We start from the raw sequence: 20984 nt of genomic DNA on the forward strand, positions 1-20984 counted from the left end.
CATAAAGAATTTGAGCCAATGTTTTGGCCTCAAAGAGTTTTAAGGCCACAGGGACTAATTGTCCTCCGCCTGTGTAAAAGAAACGTTTAATGGCATTCATTGACCTAAGGGCTAATTGCACCACATAATTCTGGTGTGTGTTCCAAGTACCATTTCAGTGGAAAACCACCCCAAGGTATTTAAATGCATTAACCTGCTCCAATTTATGTCCTTCTATTCTCCAGGAATGTTGAATAGCTCTCTTAGCGAAGACCAGAATTTTTGATTCATCAAAGCTGAGAATCAAATGATTTTGTCTGCAGTACCTCAATGTTGCTACAATTGCTCTTTTCAATCCAACAGGGGTTTGTGAAATTATAGCGGTGTCATCAGCGTAAAAAAGTATTGGGATTTGGCGCTGTGCTAGATTGGGTGCATGAATATCCATATTATATAAAAGGTCCATCAATGAATTAATATAAAGATTAAAAAGGGAGGAAACAAGAATACAGTACATCCTTATCACACTCCTTTCTGCACATTTACTGTGCCAGAAAAGGTCCCGTGGGGATTACACCTCTCTCTTAGGGTGGAATTGGAATATAATTTCTGTATGAAATAGAGAAGGCACCTATCTATGGTTGTATTTTTTTAATTTTTCCCAAAGGACATTTCTGGCTAAACCAAGGCAAAGGGGCAAGAGTAGTACAGCAGAAACAGCTGGGCATCTGATCACCATTGCACTGCCCACCTGCCTGCCTTTTCAGGGCAACTCCTCCTCCACCCTTCCACCTTCAGTTCTCCGTGCCTTGCAACTGAGGGAGGCATAATGGTGATGTGGCCAGTTAGGAGTAAGTGGACAAGGCAGGTGGGCAGGAATTTGGTAGAAAACCTTCTAGTGCTGATTGCCTTAGCTTGCTAAATCCTTCTCAGCTCATCTTCTCAATGTAGGCAGGCTTCTGAGTCTAGATATGCTGAAGGAACACACAACAAGGTGACATAGTTAGGCTGCTGAGCAACACCACAGCTAAATAGTTTAACTGAGAAACAGTGAAGTGCGGTGGTTATGGTACTGGACTAGGACTGGGAAGATACAGGTTCAAATTCATTCTCATCCGTTGAAAATCACTGGCTGATTGAGCCACTCATTCTCTCTCAGACTAATGCAACTCACAGGGTTGTTGTTGCAGAGATAAAATGAAGAAAGATCCCCACATAAAGCATCTTGAATTCTGCGAAAAGTGGGAAGTAGATCAACAAATTAAACAGATTAAATATATGAAAACTATGGAATGCTGATATTTTTACATTATATAACTAATAAAAATGTAAAGTACTTTATATTGTTTTATATAAACTATTGTTCTTTTTCATTAAATATGTCTTTCAGAATTTTTAAAATTTTAAATGCTTTTAAAAATATAAATATCCAGGGGATTCTGGAAATAAAATGGAAGGAAGGAAGGAAGGAAGGAAGGAAGGAAGGAAGGAAGGAAGGAAGGAAGGAAGGAAGGAAGGAAGGAAGGAAGGAAGGAAGGAAGGAAGGAATCTATCTTAGCTTTGAGCAAAGAATACTAAAGTACAATAGAGTAGAAGCTGTTTGGAAATGAGCACTGGATGCATTTGCTTGACAACAAACCAAAGTTACAGAAAACAAATAAGCATGGTGATGACTAGAATATCCAGTATTACCTTTTCTTGCCAGTTCTTTTCATTCAGCACTTTTTGCCTTAATGTTTCCTGCAGCTGCTCTGTTATCTTCTGATGGGAAACCAGTACTGACTCCCTAATCATGACAAAAAATCATGAATAAGATGCATTCTAGCCAAAGAGGTTATAAAAACAGTTCTAGGTGGGATTTCTTTTCCAACTTCTAATTCTGCTTCTTTTAAATTTGTTTTTGCTGCTGCTGGGTCAATAATTCCGTAAGAGATCCCGAATACAGTATTACAGAAATATTTAAAATATTGATACAGTTGATACTGACTCTCTTCTGTTTAGATTCTCTTCCAAATAGATAAATGTAAAATACTTAAATTTCTGAAGTAGTGAAAAGAGAAGCTGTTCCTAGGGTTCTGTGCAAAACTTAACCATTGTCATCTTTTGTTTTTTAATTAAACCCTTTAAACAATGTATAGCATTTTTCTCTGTTGGTGTAGGAAACCTTCATTCTAACCACTGGTACTTCTCTAGTAGCATGTAGTATAAAAGTAAATATCACTCATTCATTCATTATGTGTAGTGAATTAACGCAAATTCTCTGCCATGTGCAAGACCTCATCAAAACTGGAGTTGACCATGTTAATCAGGAATGATAACTTGTATAAGGGTTGGAATGGCTGGTCTAGGGCCAAGAGTGGGAAAAGAAGTCTCTGGGTTAACTCTTTTCTCCACCATGAATATGCAAGGTGGAACATTTTGAGACTATACATTTTTCTTGGCAAGTTGTTTGGGAAGATCTTGTTTACTTAAAGAAAACTGTCAGATGTTGAGAACAGTTACTCTAATTAAGTCAACAATTTATTATAGGTGCTGAGCAGGTAGAAATATCAGCACAAAGGCAGCAAATAAGAATAAAATTTAAAATATAAGAAAAATATGTAAAAAGAAAGCTTCAAATAAAAAAACAATTTGAAATAACATGTATACATGTCAACCACTATACAATAAGAACATAATCTAATGATGCACTGCCAATCTTATATTAGTTTAAATACAATATCATGATTTAAAATGATATTCCCAAACATGTTCCTCTGCACAAGAAAGGATGTTAATCCTTCAACATGAAATACCACACAAATACACACATGTGCATACATAAATAGAGCCATTCTTGTACATATGCAACTTCATATGGAAGCATTGCAGCTCCAGTTACAGCTGCCCAAATGAAGTATTTGGGCTGACAGATCTTGGTTATAATCTATTCCTATCTAGTCTCTTTAAATGTTTCTTATTGGACACAGAGCTCCTAATATGCAAAGAAAGTAACTTCATAGGAGTAACCAGGCCTAAGAGTGTTCTTTATTTTATATATACCTATACAGTATATACACATACATACACTATGTATGTTTGTGTGTGTGTATGTATGTATCTGTATGTGCATGTATGTGTGTATCTGTGTGTGTCTGTGTGTGTGTGTGTATGACACATACTGCAGAATGAAGCCTCAGTTTAATGGACCTCCATTTTACAGATTTTTGGTGCAATGGACCAAATTTGAATCTAGAAATCCTCCCAAAATAACAGGCAAATATACTGCATCAAAAGGTACCCTAATTATACAACATCTGAAGTGATTTATATCATTACGTATGTATGTATGCAGTCATTTGTGTACAGTAAGTATGTCATTGCATAAATGGTATAAATTGCACAATAACTTATTGCCACATTTAATAAACATTCAGAAATACTGCATAGTTGATCCAATTGTCCATAAAAATATGGTTTCACTGTGTGTGTGTGTATGTGTGTGTATATATATATACACACACACACACACAGCATGTCATCCCTTCCATAGCAGCTTAAGGCAGCCTACAGAAACATGATTAAAACAGAAAAATACAATTCAAAACACCAGAAAACATTATGAAAACAATACATTTGAAAACAATTGAAACATTAGAACAATTAAACAACCTGCATGAACAAGTAAGTTTTAAGCTTTCCTAAATTGTAATAAGAGGATTTCAAGTCAACTAGGGCCTGTTGCCCACTGCTAAGATTTCATCTGTAACTTTAAACTGCATGTATTGACATATTACTGTGTCAGGATTATACAGAATTAATATCTTTGATGGGATGCAACAAATGAGAGAATATAGCTGGACAAACTGCAAAAATCAGTCTTTCCAGCAACTGATTACTGCAGAATCAATTATTTCTTCAGCCTTTTCTCTATCACTAGAAAACTGAAAATCAAGACTTGTTAAAACTTTTGTTTTGCTTTTTAAGTGAAAGCAGTTGCAAACAGGGAATCAGATTGGGGATTCAACTAAAAGAGAAGAAATAAACCGTTTTCCCTGCATCCTTTTCCTAATCTACATTTCCTGCTTCAAAATTATAACCTATTTGCCCCACAAGAAACAACATATGTGTGGGTTCAGTTTAGATTGGGAAAAGAATACAAGTGATAAGATAAGCATAGCAGTTTGACTTTTGCTTGTCCTCCTGTCTCTGCAACTGCTTTTAGAAAATAGCAGATATGGGAGACGTATCTGATTGTACATATCAACTCCTGCCCAGTCTCCAATTAGAAGACATTGTAACTCTATTTGGGAACACTTATGGAAGAGGAAAACTATTATTATTGGTTCACATCTATTGAAAAATGACAATAAATGTAAACCTTAAGAAACTATTTATGTTCTTGGATTAAAGAATCTTGGAGACCAAGGCAAACTTCACTAACGCCTATTATAATTATGGATAGTGACATTTGGTAAGTAATATATTGAAACACAAACACACATTACATTTATTAGAACTGGAATGTTACATAACGTAACTGAATTAACCACAACCCGCATGGGCCAATTCCAATGTGAAGAACTAATTGCCCTTCAAAGAAATGTAAGGAAAAATATCTGCATAGATCTCCTTGGGGATTCTTCCAATCAAGAGTTATCTGAGATAAGGAGCTATCCTCAGCCTACTGCCTTCATCCCCATTATGGCCATGCTGGCTGGGAAATGATAGGATTTGTAATCCAAGTCATCTAACAAGTACTTTGTTGGGAAAGGCTGGAATACTAATCTGGAATATTAAAACTTTCCAGGTATATAACACTGTAGCCCAGATTCAAGAAAAAATCTTCAATTTTTACTTGAGAGTTCCTTGGAAGAACAGTATAATGACAGTAGAATATACAAATGAGTAATCATCCATTACTAGGCAGTTTCTGCATGTGATGCTCCCATTTGCCTAACAGACACTCCATTCTCTCAGGAACACTTAGGCATGCATGTGCCATAATGCTACAAATTGGGGGAATGTCTTCACAACAAACAGCTTAAGAAGCAAGCTATAATTCTGTTCCCAAACATGTTTAATTACTATTATTGGGCTGCAATCTTAAAAAATTGAACATAAGGCATTACATAGGTGACACAACTCAACTTAGTGGATTCATGTTTGATATTTCTTTGCAAGCCTGTTTGATGACACTACTTACCAGAAAAAAGCAGTAAAGGTCTCCCATAGGATAGCATATTTAGAAAAATACACAGAAAATTATTTTTACCATAAATAAATAATAATTTACTATTTTTTCCCAAAAAGATAGATAGGTGTGCATTACCTTCAGAGGCATAATGTACTGTAGCTGAGAATTCATATAATGTGATGGTTGTATATACTATGAAATAAGAAGTACCAGTCTGAATCTCACATTAGCCTTCAACTCATATGAAATTCCATTAACTCCTTTCAACAGTAGGGGAATCCAGAATGATTAGTAAGGTGGGATGGAGGTGAGTGAGCAGTGAGATGGCCATTGCTGCTAAACAGAAAGTTAGATTGTGGGAAAACCAGTGTTAGCTCTCCTTCAATTTCTGGGGTCATCTGCCTGGAACAATGTGAGCCCTCCTTCTTGATCACTGCTAAGAAATAGGCAGTGGCAGCATCTACTGTACAATCCTCTGTCCCATGTCAACTTGAGTGGAAGTTGAAATGTCAATGGATAACATATATTAAGGACTTTGGACATTTTAATTACCACAACGTCCATAACAAAGGCTAGGTATTTTGTGTTATAGTTGCCAATCCAGAGAAAATTAATCATTCAGTTATCCCAATAAAATAAATGGGATTTTAAAAAATTGTTGTTAACCACTTCCATTGACCTGAATGGTGCTGAAGCTTTATGCATCTGGATTAGGGCTACTGTTTCTTATAACTCTTGGATGGTTACAGCTATTAAGTATAAGCATTGTAGACCTGTTGAATTCAATAGGATCACTCATGAGTAAGCATGCTTGAGACTGTACAAAGTATTTTTCTTGTTATTTAAAATTACATTATTTTACTGCACAATAACAGCTTATGCTCTGTAATTATTTAGTTTCACTGTGAAGTATTGCATATAGTAAACATGTAGAAAGAAAACCTAGGAAAAACCTCTGCACCTGTAGCTCTGTGTACGACAAGTCATATCTAATTACCTTTCTTGCTTAAGCATGACTACTTCTTCCTCTCGCTGCTTGAGAAGATTGTTAATTGTTTCCAGTTCACTTTCCAAAATCTTAGTTCGTTTTTTAAGGTTATCTTCTTTCTCTTCTTTCTCAGCTGTATCTTCCTGTAAACGTTGACACATTTGTTGGTAGGCAAGTAAAGATTGTTCTTTTTCTGTCACTATATGAGTAAACCTAAATGTAAAAAAAGAGTAAATGTCATAACTGAAAAATTCAGACACACATACACGTGCGTGCTCTCTCTCTCTCTCTCTCTCTTTCTCTCTCATTTTACATGTCCCTTAACAGTAAATGGAACTGAAGTTTATGGGAAGAACTTCTCTGCATGAAGTAAGAGTACAAACAAAATACAGGAAATGTAAAAAAATGAGACTGAGAAATATATTGTATGTTTATAAAAATACAAATACATGTAATTACAAGGAACTTTTAAAAGTTTAATAAATTTACAAAGATTAAAAGGAAAGTAGACCTTTCTATAAGAGACTTAATAGATCTGAATAAAATGAAGATTAGGTAAAGGAAGTATGACATAAACAGGTTAGGAAATAGAGACATTATTAGTTTAAGAAAATTTAGACAAATCTATGTTCAGAATGTTTTATATGTGCAAAAGCAGAGTAAAAATGTAACAAAAATCATAAAAAGTATTACAAAAATGCTAGGAAACTGAATACAATTACTGTTTAAGTAGAAGGAGTTATAAACACCACCTGCATCTCATATATTTGCAACCAATTATGTTTCATACCGAGATTTAGCTATTCCAATTTCAGATGACAACTTTTGAAATTCCCTTTGATAGTCTTCACATTCTTTTGATTTCTTTCTAGAATACAAAACTTTGAATTATTAATTCTACTTATTTAAAAAATAAACAGAATCTTAGTAATACAGTGGGATAACTTTTTAATGCTTGTTCTATCCTACAGCAAAACAACACAAATCTAAATATTGTTTTAATATGCATTTTCATTTATAAGACATTATGGCATGAGAAAGCTCAGCAGATGTGCAAACAAGTGGGACTTCTATGTATCACTAATATCACTAGGTAGCTCTCAAGACAAAATTCTATTATGCACATAACTAAGTTTATGGTAAGACTATATTAACATCCAGATAGCATTAAAACAAAAATCCCAACTGACTTTTTTCTGCCTTGTATTTGAACCATACAGATATATTATAAAAGCTAAAATAGGGATAAGTATTAAACTACAAAAGCCAGAAGGATGTAGCCATACTGTTTTTTGGAAATAAGTTCCCTAAATAAATACCTTTCCCTTTTACTAGGGGAAAAAAACATAACATATAAAAGAGAAAATCTCGGTAGAATTTTTAGAACATTTCAAACAAGACAGTTAACACATATAATATACCCTGTAATGGGTTATTCGTCCTACAATAAAACAGTCAGTATCAAGACTACAGACAAAGAAGGTACCAGCATAATGAGAAGGAACTCTGAAATTTGACGATTTTTCAGTTTTTAAAAAAATAGGAATAGAGAGCGCCCTGTTGGCTGTTTGTGTTTATCTGATTCTATCTGTAGATCCCTGTCTCTTTTTTCCCATAGAAGAAAAAAAAAAAGCAGCTCTACAGGGCAACTTTAATTGAGAAATAGCCTGCAGGGGATGGATGACAGAATTAAAGAAATGGTTCTTCCTTACTACCTTCTAAACAAAATTTTAGCCAACTCTAGTTGCTTCCCATCACCCTCCCAGAAATAAACACTGGGGATAGTTTAGCGTGTCTCAAGACTTTTTGCTCTTTTATATGATTTTATGTAGCCTCCTTCTTTGTTGTAAAAGTATGAACTTTAATATAAGTATATGGGCAATTATAATATCTTTTGCTGATCTGATTTCTATACTGACAAAATTCAAAAGCTTTTATTTCATTTCTTCTAATAAAGAATTCAAGTGTAGAATTTGCCAATTATCCAATTATTTATCTATTTAAGCAGATAAATCATAAATTTGTCTTTCTGTTTCCTGTCGAAGAACATGTAAGTTAACACATTTATTTAAAAAATGGAAGAATATCTTTGAAGTCTAAGGAATTCCTTCTGAAAATTGCCAAGCAGTTATATTTGATATAAAAATGAAGTCTTAATTTAATAACATTATACTTTAGTGCTGGCTGTATAGATTCCTTTGAAATGTATAGATATTCTTTTTTAATATTATATATTAAATATTATATAATATTTAATATATTCCAGATTAGAACTATGTATTCACAAAATAAAACATATATCACCTTATTCTAAGCACCAAATAGAAATTAGTAAGTTTGTTTTGGATTTTAAAATCAGATGAAGCATTTTTGTTATTCTGTAGATGGGCAATGTAAACTCTGTACAACTATGAACAGACTTAGGTGAATATTTTTAGAAGAAATATTTCAGGAACGTTCTTAGTGCTAGCCTCTGCAAGACAACTAAACATTCTTTGTTCCACATCATTCCATGCATCGCTGAAAGTACCACTTGTCTCACAGAAATAGGAATGTATAGGCCATGAGTTAGAAAAAAACATCTCTAATGTGTACGTGAGAGAAAAAGAAGAGAGGAGTATACAGCTTTCACTGAGGGACAGGCTACTGGCATGAAAACAACAAAGCAAATGGAAGAGTACAAAACAGGTGTGAACATATGTAACTCTCAACACTTCAAATTGAGTAAATTAATGAAGATTTCTTTATTATTCAATCACTTTGCAAGAGATTAAAATGATCTATCCCCTTCATGGATCACTGCCTTGTCGTGGCGAAGGGGCTTGCGTAACTCAGTGAAGCTATACCGTGCAGGGCCACCCAAGATGGACAGGTCATGACAGAGAGTTCTGACAAAATGTGGTCCACTGGAGAAGGAAATGGCAACCCACTCCAGTATCCTTGCCAAGAAAACCCCATGGACAATGTTAAAAGGCTAAAAGATATGACGCCGGAAGATGAGCCCCTCAGGTTGGAAGGTGTCCAATATGCTACTGGGGAAGAGCGGAGGGCAATTCCAAGTAGCTCCAGAAAGAGTGAAGCGGCTGGGCCAAAGCCGAAAGGACGTTCAGCTGTGGATGTATCTGGAAGCGAAAAGAAGGTCCGATGCTGTAAAGAACAATATTGTATAGGTACCTGGAATGTAAGATCTATGAACCAAGGCAAGCTGGATGTGGTCAAACATGAGATGACAAGACTGAACATCGACATCTTGGGAATCAGCGAACTGAAATGGATGGGAATGGGTGAATTTAATTCGGGTGATCATTATATCTACTACTGTGGGCAAGAAACCCTTAGAAGAAATGGAGTTGCACTCATAGTCAATAAGAGAGTCGGAAAGGCAGTAATGGGGTACAACCTCAAAAACAACAGAATGATCTCAGTGCGTATCCAAGGCAAACCATTCAATATCACAGTCATCCAAGTCTATGCCCCAACCACTGATGCTGAAGAAGCTGAGGTTGACCGCTTCTATGAAGACCTACAACATCTTCTAGAACTAGCACCAAAAAGATGTCCTTTTCATCATAGGGGATTGGAATGCTAAAGTAGGAAGTCAAGGAGTAATCGGAATAACAGGCAAGTTTGGCCTTGGAGTACAAAATGAAGCAGGGCAAAAGCTAATAGAGTTCTGTCAAGAGAACAAGCTAGTCATAGCAAACACTCTTTTCCAACAACACAAGAGACGACTCTACACATGGACATCACCAGATGGTCAATACCGAAACCAGATTGATTATATACTTTGCAGCCAAAGATGGAGAAGCTCTATACAGACAGCAAAAACAAGACCAGGAGCTGACTGTGGCTCAGATCATGAGCTTCTTACTGCAAAATTTAGGCTTAAATTGAAGAATGTAGGGAAAACCACTAGACCACTCAGGTATGACTTAGGTCATATTCCTTGTGAGTACACAGTGAAGGTGATGAATAGATTTAGAGGATTAGATTTGGTAGACAGAGTGCATGAAGAACTATGGATGGAGGTCCGTAACATTGTACAGGAGGCAGCAACTAAAATCATCCCAAAGAAAAAGAAATGCAAGAAAGCAAAATGGCTGTCTGATGAGGCTTTACAAATAGCTGTGGAAAGAAGGAATGCGAAAAGCAAGGGTGAAAGGGAAAGATATAAGCAAATATATCTGCAGATATAAAATCTGAATGCAGATTTCCAGAGAATAGCAAGGAGAGATAAGAAGGCCTTCTTAAATGAACAATGCAAAGAAATTGAGGAAAACAATAGAATGGGGAAGACTAGAGATCTCTTCAAGAAAATTGGAGACATGAAAGGAACGTTTAGTGCAAAGATGGGCATGATAAAGGACAAAAAAGGCAGGGACCTAACAGAAGCAGAAGAGATTAAGAAGAGGTGGCAAGAATACACAGAAGAACTATACAAGAAAGATCTTAATGTCCCTGATGTCCACGCTGGTGTGATCACTGACCTTGAGCCAGACATCCTAGAGAGTGAAGTCAAGTGGGCCTTAGGAAGCATTGCTAACAACAAAGCTAGTGGAGATGACAGTATTCCAGCTGAGTTATTTAAAATACTAAAAGACGATGGTGTTAAAGTGCTGCACTCAATATGCCAGCAAGTTTGGAAAACGCAACAGTGGCCACGGGATTGGAAAAGGTCAGTTTATGTTCCAATTCCAAAGAAGGGCAGTGCCAAAGAATGCTCAAACTATCGCACAATTGCACTCATTTCACATGCTAGCAAGGTTATGCTCAAAATCCTACAAGCTAGGCTTCAGCAATACATGAACCGAGAACTACCGGATGTACAAGCTGGGTTTCGAAGAGGCAGAGGAACTAGAGATCAAATCGCCAACATTCGCTGGATCATGGAGAAAGCACGAGAGTTCCAGAAAAATATCTACTTCTGCTTCATTGACTATGCAAAAGCCTTCGATTGTGTGGATCACAACAAACTGTGGCAAATTCTTAAAGAGATGGGAGTACCAGACCACCTTACCTGTCTCCTGAGAAATCTGTATGCGGGCCAAGAAGCAACAGTTAGAACCGGTCATGGAACAACCGATTGGTTCAAAATAGGGAAAGGTGTACGACAAGGCTGTATACTGTCACCCTGCTTATTTAACCTATATGCAGAATACATCATGAGAAATGCCAGGCTGGAAGAATCACATGCCGGAATTAAGATTGCAGGGAGAATCATCAACAACCTCAGATATGCAGACGATACCACCCTAATGGCAGAAAGTGAAGAAGAACTAAAGAGCCTCTTGATGAGGGTGAAAGAGGAGAGTGCAAAAGCTGGCTTGAAACTCAACATTAAAAAAACTAAGATCATGGCATCTGGACCCATCAATTCCTGGCAAATAGAAGGAGTAGAAATGGAAGCAGTAACAGACTTCATTTATTTGGGCTCCAAGATCACCACAGATGGAGACTGCAGCCATGAAATTAAAAGACGCTTGCTCCTTGGGAGGAAAGCCATGGCAAGCCTAGATAGCATATTAAAAAGCAGAGACGTCACCTTGCCGACAAAGATCCGCATAGTCAAAGCTATGGTTTTTCCAGTAGTAATGTATGGCTGTGAGAGCTGGACCATAAAGAAGGCGGAGCGCCGAAGAATTGATGCCTTTGAACTGTGGTGCTGGAGAAGACTCTTGAGAGTCCCCTGGACTGCTAGGAGGTCAAACCAGTCAATCTTAAAGGAAATCAACCCTGATTGCTCATTGGAAGGATCGATAATGAAGCTCAAGCTCAGATACTTTGGTTACCTAATGCGAAGAGAGATCTCTTTGGAGAAGATCCTGATGCTGGGAAAGATTGAAGGCAAAAGGAGAAGAGGACGGCAGAGGATGAGATGGTTAGATAGTATCACTGAAGCAATGAGCATGAAACTGAGCAAACTCAGGGAGGCAGTGAAGGACCGGAAGGCCTGGCGCAATATGGTTCATGGGGTCACGAAGAGTTGGACACGACTTAACGACTAAACATCAACAACAAAATGATCTATGATGAATATATCAACTAGAAGAAGATGCAAAGCATATTAAGAATGAATGGTTTAAAACAGAAATAAGTCTACTGTGAAAGTTTCCAGAGGCCTATTCTTATCAATAGTCTCACTGATGGCACTATTCTCTTTCTTTTCTGGCCATGTTTATTTCCAGCCTCATCATTAGGAACATGATCTCCAACATCTCAATATCAATAGTTTGGTAAATAAGAGTTGGATGTATATTGTTACTTATATCTGTTGTGAGGAGGGTCGGAAGTCAAATCCTTTTTTTCCTTTCTGATTCTTCTTTTTTGTCTCTCACGTTTTCTAATCTTTCATACTTCATATTTCTGAATTTTTTTCTCTTTATATAGTCTTTTCCTAATACTAGTTTCTGTTCGTTTTTTTTACTATTCTTTTAAATTTTTAAAATAAAGCTATTATAAAAATTTAAAAAATAGTTTGGTAAATGACCCTTTATGGAATATAATACAACATGGGGATCAGGGATGCACACACACACACAAACATTGCTACTGAGGAAGCAAGAAAAAGCTGACCCAACATCAGGCAAGGTTAAGACTACAAATGCACTCTTTCAACTGGCGTCTAAGTTGTACATCTCCCTATCACCAGCCTCAGACAAACTGTTCACTCCAATCCATTCCCCCTTTCTTTTGGCATGGAAAGAATATCAGTTAGGAAAAGCTACACTTATTGTGTACTATTGAAGAAACAGTGGTGAGCAGGGAATAAAATTTGGCTCCTGGCCTCCACCTGAACACTATCCTGGGAGCCATAAACAACTGCAACAGACTATGTAAGACTTATATTGTAATCTGACATCACTGATTCCTATTTTCGTAGGAGGAAAAAAGCCTATACTGTTCTATGTTGCAACTGAAAATCAGAAGATACTGAACAATTTCGGAAATTAAAGTACGAGAAACAGAGCCATGCTAGAATAATGTCAATGTACTATTCATTGGTAAAACTTTGGAATACCAAGGATTTTAAATTAAGCAGAGTTGAAATCCAATGTAGTTTCCATCAGGAGAATTGGCTGCGGCAATTCCCCATTCTCCTGCAGACTCCCACATACCTTCAAGATCCTATATTCTCCACAGCAGTCTGAGGACACATGGGGGTTTAAGATGGAGGGAAATTGCTCCCATTCTGGTTCTACTGAATTCACTGAATTCATTTTCTGCCACTGAAAGACAGCAGTGGATTTATTTTGCCTTTACTATTTTTACAGATGAAATAAAGTGAAGCCTAAACTGGGAAAATAACTTCAACGTCTTTTCAAATTTCCAGAAACTGGTGACCCAAATGATGCTAGAACTGTAAATTCAAAATTCACTATAGCATTACTTGATCTATTAATAGGGTATAAGTACCTTACTGGACTAAATCAGATCCGGACTATAATAATATCTGATAATTAAGTTTGGAAACCCATTTATTGTAGATATATTCACTTTTTCATTTACATTAATACTTTTAATGTTTAGCAACAATGTGTTTGCAGTTCTGATTTAAAAATGTGAATGAAGGAATTGACAGGCACTAAGAAAACTGTGGTCTTATGTTATTTATGCACTACTTTTGCGTGTAAAAACACAGTTATAAATGCCCTCTTTACTTGTTATGGTTATACTTCTATCCCTGTTATAGTTCAAAGTTCACCAACTATGATGGACAGAAAAGTAGTCTTATTAACTATAAAAGTTACAGATAGTACGTGAGGTTTCATGAATGCAAAAACCAGCTCAGATTCAATCCCTGATATCTCCAGGCAGAATAGGAATGTCCCCTATCTGAATTTTTGGAGAACTGCTGCTAGTTGGACCAATGTTCTGATTCAGTAGGAATCAGTTACTATTCTCTAGTGAGCCAGAGAAGCCAGTGCTTATATATATGCAATAGTAGCTGGAAACAGGATTCTGAGCCCAGGTGGACCAGTTGGTCTTATCTATATAATAATTTTTATGGAAAGTCCAAAGGATATTCTACCGGTAGTCCTCGTTCAGCAACCACTCATTCAGCAACTGTTCAAAGTTATGACAGCGCTGAATGAGGGGACTTACAACTGTTCCTCATAACTGCAGTCATTGCAGCATCCCCACAGTCATGTGATTGCAATTTAGATGCTTGGCACCAGCTTGCAATTATGACAGTCGCAGTGTCCTGTGGTTGTGATCACCATTTGTGACCTTCACTGTTGGCTTCCGATAAGCAAAGCCAATGGGGAAGCAGGCAGGAGGTAGCAAATGGCGATTATGTGACTGCAGGATGCTGTGACCATGCAGGATTTGCCTAACAATGGCAACTGGAACTGCCACAACTGCCATTGGTGCAGTCATGGGACATCATGCTTTACAACTGCATTGCTTAGTGATGGAGTTACCAGTCCCAATCCCAATGTTAGGTGAGGACTACTTGTACCTGTAAAGACTTCCTTTAACCTAATCTGATCATGAGTACCAGAATTCTCACAATCCTCTACATAACCTCTTCCCACTCATATATCTTTGATATTAAAAACTTTGAATTAATCAATCACTGTCACAATGCTTTCTCCCCCAGTGCACTGCATCTTTGTTGCTTACCTGAAAACTATGGGCATTGCTGGAAACAATGATAATCAGGACTTAAGCCTTTAAGCCCTGTGGGTGGACTGTATGGAAGTATCCAGTTGGCCACTAAAGGAAACAGGCTGGATCTTGGTTTGATTCAGTATGTACGGATGTGTGTGTGTGTGTGTGTGCGCGCACATACATATACATATACTTATGATACTCTTCAAACATAATAAATACTCAAAATATAGTAAATCCTAAGATACCCACTGATTTTTCAATTACTGTATCATTCTCTTAAATAAGTAATTAGAGGCTGTCAAGCAGAAAGAATGGTATCAGATATGAATAAAATGAAGTGTCTTACATGACTAATTCTTTAAAATGTATAATTTCAGCAGCGGCTTTCTGGAACTTGAGTTCAGTTGCCTGTATTTGATCTGTTAAATCTGTAACAACAAATTATTATTATCTTCATTAGTTCAACTGTGTCTTCTGCCCCAAGGGCTCTAGTTCAAATATATTATAACATGTAATATTTTATAATGTGAATTATTTATAAAAATTAGTTTTCGTAATTGTGTTAGATGTTTTAGTAAAAACATAAATTTGTTGTGAATGTACAATATAATTGGCTAATTTGCTTATCTTAAAAAAAAATCCTAAACACTTCCCAAATTTCATATAGGAGATGTAAACAGATATTCGCCCATATGGCACAACTTCTATTTTCCTTCTCCATGTCTTCCCAAAATAATGCTCCAGATGGTATCCCAATCCTCCAGAACAGATTTTGAGAACATTCTGGACTAGTTTATCCTAATTTATGGAACAGGTGTGTCCCAGACCAAAATTTAACATTATTGCAATTTTCTAGTATTTCTGGGGCATTAAAAGTATATTTGATACCATTAAGTTAAAAAAGTTAACTTAATGGTATCAAAAAGAAAATGAGTTACAAAGAAGATAAACTTTGCAAGCTGATGATCACCAATAGTGGTTTTACAAATGGATTTACAAACCATTTGTAAATTTACAAACTTCTGACAATTACAGTGAGCCTGAGCAGACAAATATTTACTGTGAGTGATACAGAAAATAAACCCAGAAAATAAATTATTAGCACAGATGGCTACACAGTGGCCATGCTTCCAGCCCCCAGCTCTGCATATAATGAAGACCCCAGACTGCACATCTCCAAAGCCTGCTGTTTCCCCTCTGTGAAATCCTTCCAACCTATTGTTGTGACTCAGCAAGTAGCAGCCCCTAGTTGTCCTTGGTGGATCTCAGAAAGGCTAAGCAGCCTTAGACCTGATAAGCATTCGACTGGAATACCACTAGGAAATCCTTGAGCTGTAAACCAGATGTAGAAGTTAAAAAAAAAAAAAGTCTGGATGGCAAACTACTTCTGCAATGATGCCAAAAAACCCTACATGTATGTGTCCATGCACAGAGTCCTCTACTTATGAACTTTTGAGTTACAAACTTTCGCCGATACAAACCAACCTCCAACAACTCCAACAATGAAGGTCCTAGAAGGAAGGTCCTGGAAGTTTACGGCACGCATGCGTACATATACCTGGAAGTGTACCGCATGCTGTATACATATGGCCAGAAGTTTATGGCGTGAATGTGTTTGTATGCAGTGCACCGTAAACTTCCGGGTATATGTATGCAGCACACTGTAAAATTCCAGGCGTATATATGCCATGCACCATGGTTGGACTTACAAACAACCTCTTGGAATGTAACCTGTTCATAAATAGAGGACTGTCTGTAATCACACGGAATTGAGCTTAACTGAAGGAAATCATTATTTAACTGATTGTTGCAAGGGAGAATAAAAAAATACAAAACTGTCCAAAATACCAAGAGACAGTCATGGGAAATTCAGAGAGAGAGGGAAAACACTTGAGAGCTGAGCAGTCCAGAAAAGCAGCTCTGTTAGCAACTATTTTATACAGGCTTAAATACTTTGTTCTTGAGTGGAAAATATTTTGCTCTTGAATGGACTTTAAAATATAGAACAGTAAGAATATATTATAACAACAACAGCAACAGTAGCAATAGCAGTAACAAAAAAGAAAATTACTGTGCAGAAAATGGCAACCAAAATAACTGAGAAAGGAAAAGCATATCCTCCTCATATAATTAGAAAGTGGGGATAATCACTTACACTAAATGCAGGGAGATTCAGAACTGATAAAAGAAGTATTTATTTACAGAAACCATAGCTAAACTATAGAATTCACTGCTAGCAGATTTGGTAATGGCCATCAATTTAGAAGACCTTAGAAAGACACTAGACAAATTGATGGCAGAGTGGCCATCATGCATTAACTTGAAACAGAGGTGGAACACCTTTAATGCCAACTCAGGGAACCAGTGTCTTATACCAGTTTCACGTCCTAGCTCACTGATCTCAACCCCTGTGCCTGGTCAGCTGACTTTCAGAGGCCCTGGCTTTAGGCTGCTGCTACTAAATGCCAGGTCAGCCTGTAATGCCAGGTCAGCCTGTCAGTCTGTAATAAGGCCTCCCTCATCTGTGATTAGATCTGTGATTAGAGAAGGCTGACCTAGCATGTATTATCAAGACCTGGCTGGGTCTGGAATGGGGGTGGTCCTTTCGGAAATGTGCTCAGCAGGGCAGACTCACCAAATTGCAGGTAAGACTTTTGAAATCAAAATACAGTGGTGTAATTTTCAAGCCAATCTGATTCAGAACTGAAAGAAACTGGCTTTTCTTCAGTAGTGGAAACTGGAAAACCAACCTTCACTATTACTTGCCTATTGGTGAAATATCACTAAGCAATTTTGCTTTGGGGAAGATAAGTTGGAAATTCCCCAAATCTGCCTGATTGGCCACTGAGTAATCTAGAATACTGGACTAGATGGGCTGATATCTGCTCCAGCAGAGATATTCTAACATTATATTCTTATAGTTCTACTGGAATCTAAACAAAATGCTTCTCTAGGCAGCGCTTGCTGTTGTAATTCTAAGCCAATTATTCTCTAAGGCACCATCTCACTCTTGTGGATACCTACAAATTGCAACAATCTCATATGGCTTCCAGACTAACAAAGAAATTGAATTTCAATGAGCAACTATTAAATCCTTTTTACAGAATAGGTAAATTTGGAGCAGAGATGCAATAAGAGGGTAAAAGGCCAAACCTCTCTTATCCCAATACTCTTTGCTCTACAGCCGTCATCCCCCATATTATTTCTTCCCCTTCCCCTCCTCTTCCTCCTTCATGCTCGATCTCCAATCTAGGCATTTGCCTTCTTCAAATCAAGGATGACTCCATGCACATATCCCTGTATAATTCTGGGCAACGGTACAGAAATGGCTTTTGCTGATACCTTCTTCCAGGATGTTTTTTCACTTCTCGGTCTAGTCCACAGCCCTGGTATTCTCTAGTACATTCCCATCCAAAAACTAATGAGGCTTGGCCTATTTAAGCTCCTGAAGCCAGACTGGCCCAGCCAGGTCCGACCACCAGCTGAAATTTATTTGTTTCAAAAATTTATACAGCCACCTATATTATATAAAACAAGCCTAGGTGGTTAACAAACATACAATAATAAAAACACAAGATTAAAACTCTAACACACCATCAGTACATAGTACCTTCTCAGAAAACACAAAAAAATGCTAGGCTCACCTCCCATCCTGACCCAGTACCTGAGGGAAGAACCAAGTCTTATGTCTTCAGTTATTTTTTTTATAAGTTAAAATGATTTTTATTTATATTTAGGGCATTTAATTACATGTATATCCCTCCTAGCATTCATTCAGTTATACATTCCCGAAAGATCTGGCAAAGATAAAAAAGAAGAACTGTAAATTATGTCAAAAATGTACTGTGAACATCTATAACATAGCTGGTCACAGTGACCCCTCTGTTACAGGCATGGGAGAAATTTTACAGATTCCACACAATCACATCAAATGTAGAAATAATTTTAAAGGAGCCCTTTTACATTAAAAAGATGACCTTTTCAGTAAACCATATTTATGCAGAAATTGCATTCAACAAGTCAAAGAGCAGTTATATAAAAAGATTTCCATACTCATTTCAATAATTGTTTCAATATGACATAATGGATAATCCAAGTGGAAGAATTAATGTACTGTAAGATATTTGTCAAATGTAAGAAAATTAAAGTGCTTTAAGTTGTGCATTAAAAATACATTGATAACAATTCTTAAATAAAATTGCACAATAATAGAATTTATGCTGTCAATTACCTAAAGCCTGTATTATTGCAGATCCCACAAGTGCCCCTAAGTTTACTTATACTGACAGTTTCCACAAATCTAACTTTGCCCAATGTGACAACTTCCACATGTATTGGAACTCCACTGCCCATAATTCCCAGTGTCTACAGCAGTCTCAACACATTTAGAGAGAGGCACGTTGAGGAAAGCTACAATTATGCATCTGTGTAACACATTAATGCTACTCTCTTAATCTCCATCCATTATTATAGAGATGTGCCAGATAAATGGAGGAAAAGAGATATCCCTATTGTCAAATTCGGAAAAGGAGGATCCAGGAAACTACAGATCAGTTAGTCAAACAGGTATACCTCAAGTACATAATGAAGCAATCTATAAACACTTTGAAAACAATGATTACTAGAAGATTTGTCAAGAACATGTCTTATCAGGCTAACTTATTCTTTTTATATAAGGTAGTTTCTTACTACATTACGGGAATGTTGTGGACATAATGTGTTTTGTTTTCAACAAGATGGAGTGAAATATCAAGTAGGATACCAAAAAGATAGATTTTCGGCACAGTCCCTTCCACATTTTTATAAACTACTTGGATGAAGAGGTAGAGGGATGCTTCTCAAATGTTTAAGTAATATAAAGTTGAGACAGTTAAAACTTTAGAAGATAACAAATTTCAACATGTTTTTGATAGTCTAGAAAATAACAAAACAGAATAAAATTTAATAGAGATAAATTCAAAATTCTTAACTCAAAAGATAATAAATCAAATATGAGATTAGGAATACTTGGCTTCGTAATAGAAAATGTGAAAAGGAACTTAGAATTAAAATTGATCACAAGCTAAATATAAGTCAGCAATGTGATATGGCTGTTAAAGGAAAATGCAATTTTAGGCTGTATCCAATCTGAAACTTCCTTCAAAATACAGTTACACATCTGTATAATACATGAATGCTACTCTTTAATAATTTATCTTCAGCTGTCCTGATCCCACCTCCAGTGCTATGTGGACCAACTAGCTCAGAGAAAGGCTGTAAGGATGGTCAAAAGACTAGAAACTACATATGTGAAGAAAGATTAAAAGACTGGGAATGTTTAATTTTAAGACCAGGATGCTGAGTTTGGGTATGATAGCACTCTTCAAATATCTGAAAAGATATTATACAGATTGAAGGTCAAGATCTAATTTTCATCATTTCAGAGTGCAGGATACAGAACAATCAGTTCAAGTTACAGGGAGGCAGATTCCAACTAAATGTTAGAAAAAAACCTCCTAGCAGTAAGGGCAGGTCAACACTAGAATTAATTACTCAGAGAAGTGGGAGGGGGGGTCACCTTCACCCTTCTCCTCCTGAGAAGTGTTCAGGCAGAAACCGGATAATTCTTTATCAGAAATGCTTAAATTTGGATCTCTGCAATGAGCAAGGTGTTGGATTTACTGGCCTAAATGACTGCTTCCTACTGTCATTCCATGGCACCAACCAGTTAGGTCCATTCATGTGATAAGTACTACTAACCCATGGGACAATTCTAGCAACTTTGTAACAGGGGTTGTAATATGCAAAGAACACCCAAATTATTGATAAAATATATGTTTGTAAAAATGTCTCAATAATTAATTAAATTGGCTGATTGGTTTAATTTCATATTTGCCTACACACTTATATTTTTCAACTACAAGAAATCTCAGGGTAGAGTTATAGGAAAAAAGTGTGATATAGATACAGCAAAATTAGAACATAAAAATGCATAAAACTATTCAGCAGGCAAGTCAATCAATAAAAAGCACTAAAAAAGTAAAATGTCTCCTATTTCAATCAAATACCAAAAAGGCCACAACGTATATTGATTGCAATGATATTATAATTGAAAATTGAAAGGATTGGTTTGCTTTTTGAAGTCACAGACACGAGTGTTAGATACCTTCTCTGCAAAATGTTCTATTCCAGTCACATGCTGAAGCTGATCTGGCAGCAACTTGTATCTTATCTATAGCTGCCCTT

The 20984-nt window shown here is 36.6% G+C and overlaps 1 protein-coding gene across 4 annotated transcripts in view; it reads right to left on the minus strand.

Annotated features, from left to right (window-relative positions):
* The window catches only part of LEKR1 (leucine, glutamate and lysine rich 1), a 64176-nt gene that overhangs the window by 11202 nt on the left and 31990 nt on the right, over positions 1-20984 (minus strand). For all 4 annotated transcript variants that reach the window (XR_015794316.1, XM_088131794.1, XM_088131793.1 and 1 more), the window contains 4 exons: positions 15106-15187; positions 6934-7011; positions 6153-6356; positions 1672-1765 (listed from right to left, as the gene is read on the minus strand). Coding sequence is in view for 3 of the 4 variants with exons in the window: in XM_088131794.1 (XP_087987920.1) it covers positions 1672-1765; positions 6153-6356; positions 6934-7011; positions 15106-15187 (458 nt within the window). In the remaining variant the exon portion in view is untranslated. The remainder of the gene's footprint in view (positions 1-1671; positions 1766-6152; positions 6357-6933; positions 7012-15105; positions 15188-20984) is intronic.

This window comes from Python bivittatus, unplaced genomic scaffold (genome assembly GCF_059951505.1).
Source record: "Python bivittatus isolate LINGU-HERP-01145 unplaced genomic scaffold, Pbiv_v1 ctg000980_np1212, whole genome shotgun sequence".
In the NCBI taxonomy this organism is placed as follows: Eukaryota; Metazoa; Chordata; class Lepidosauria; order Squamata; family Pythonidae; genus Python; species Python bivittatus.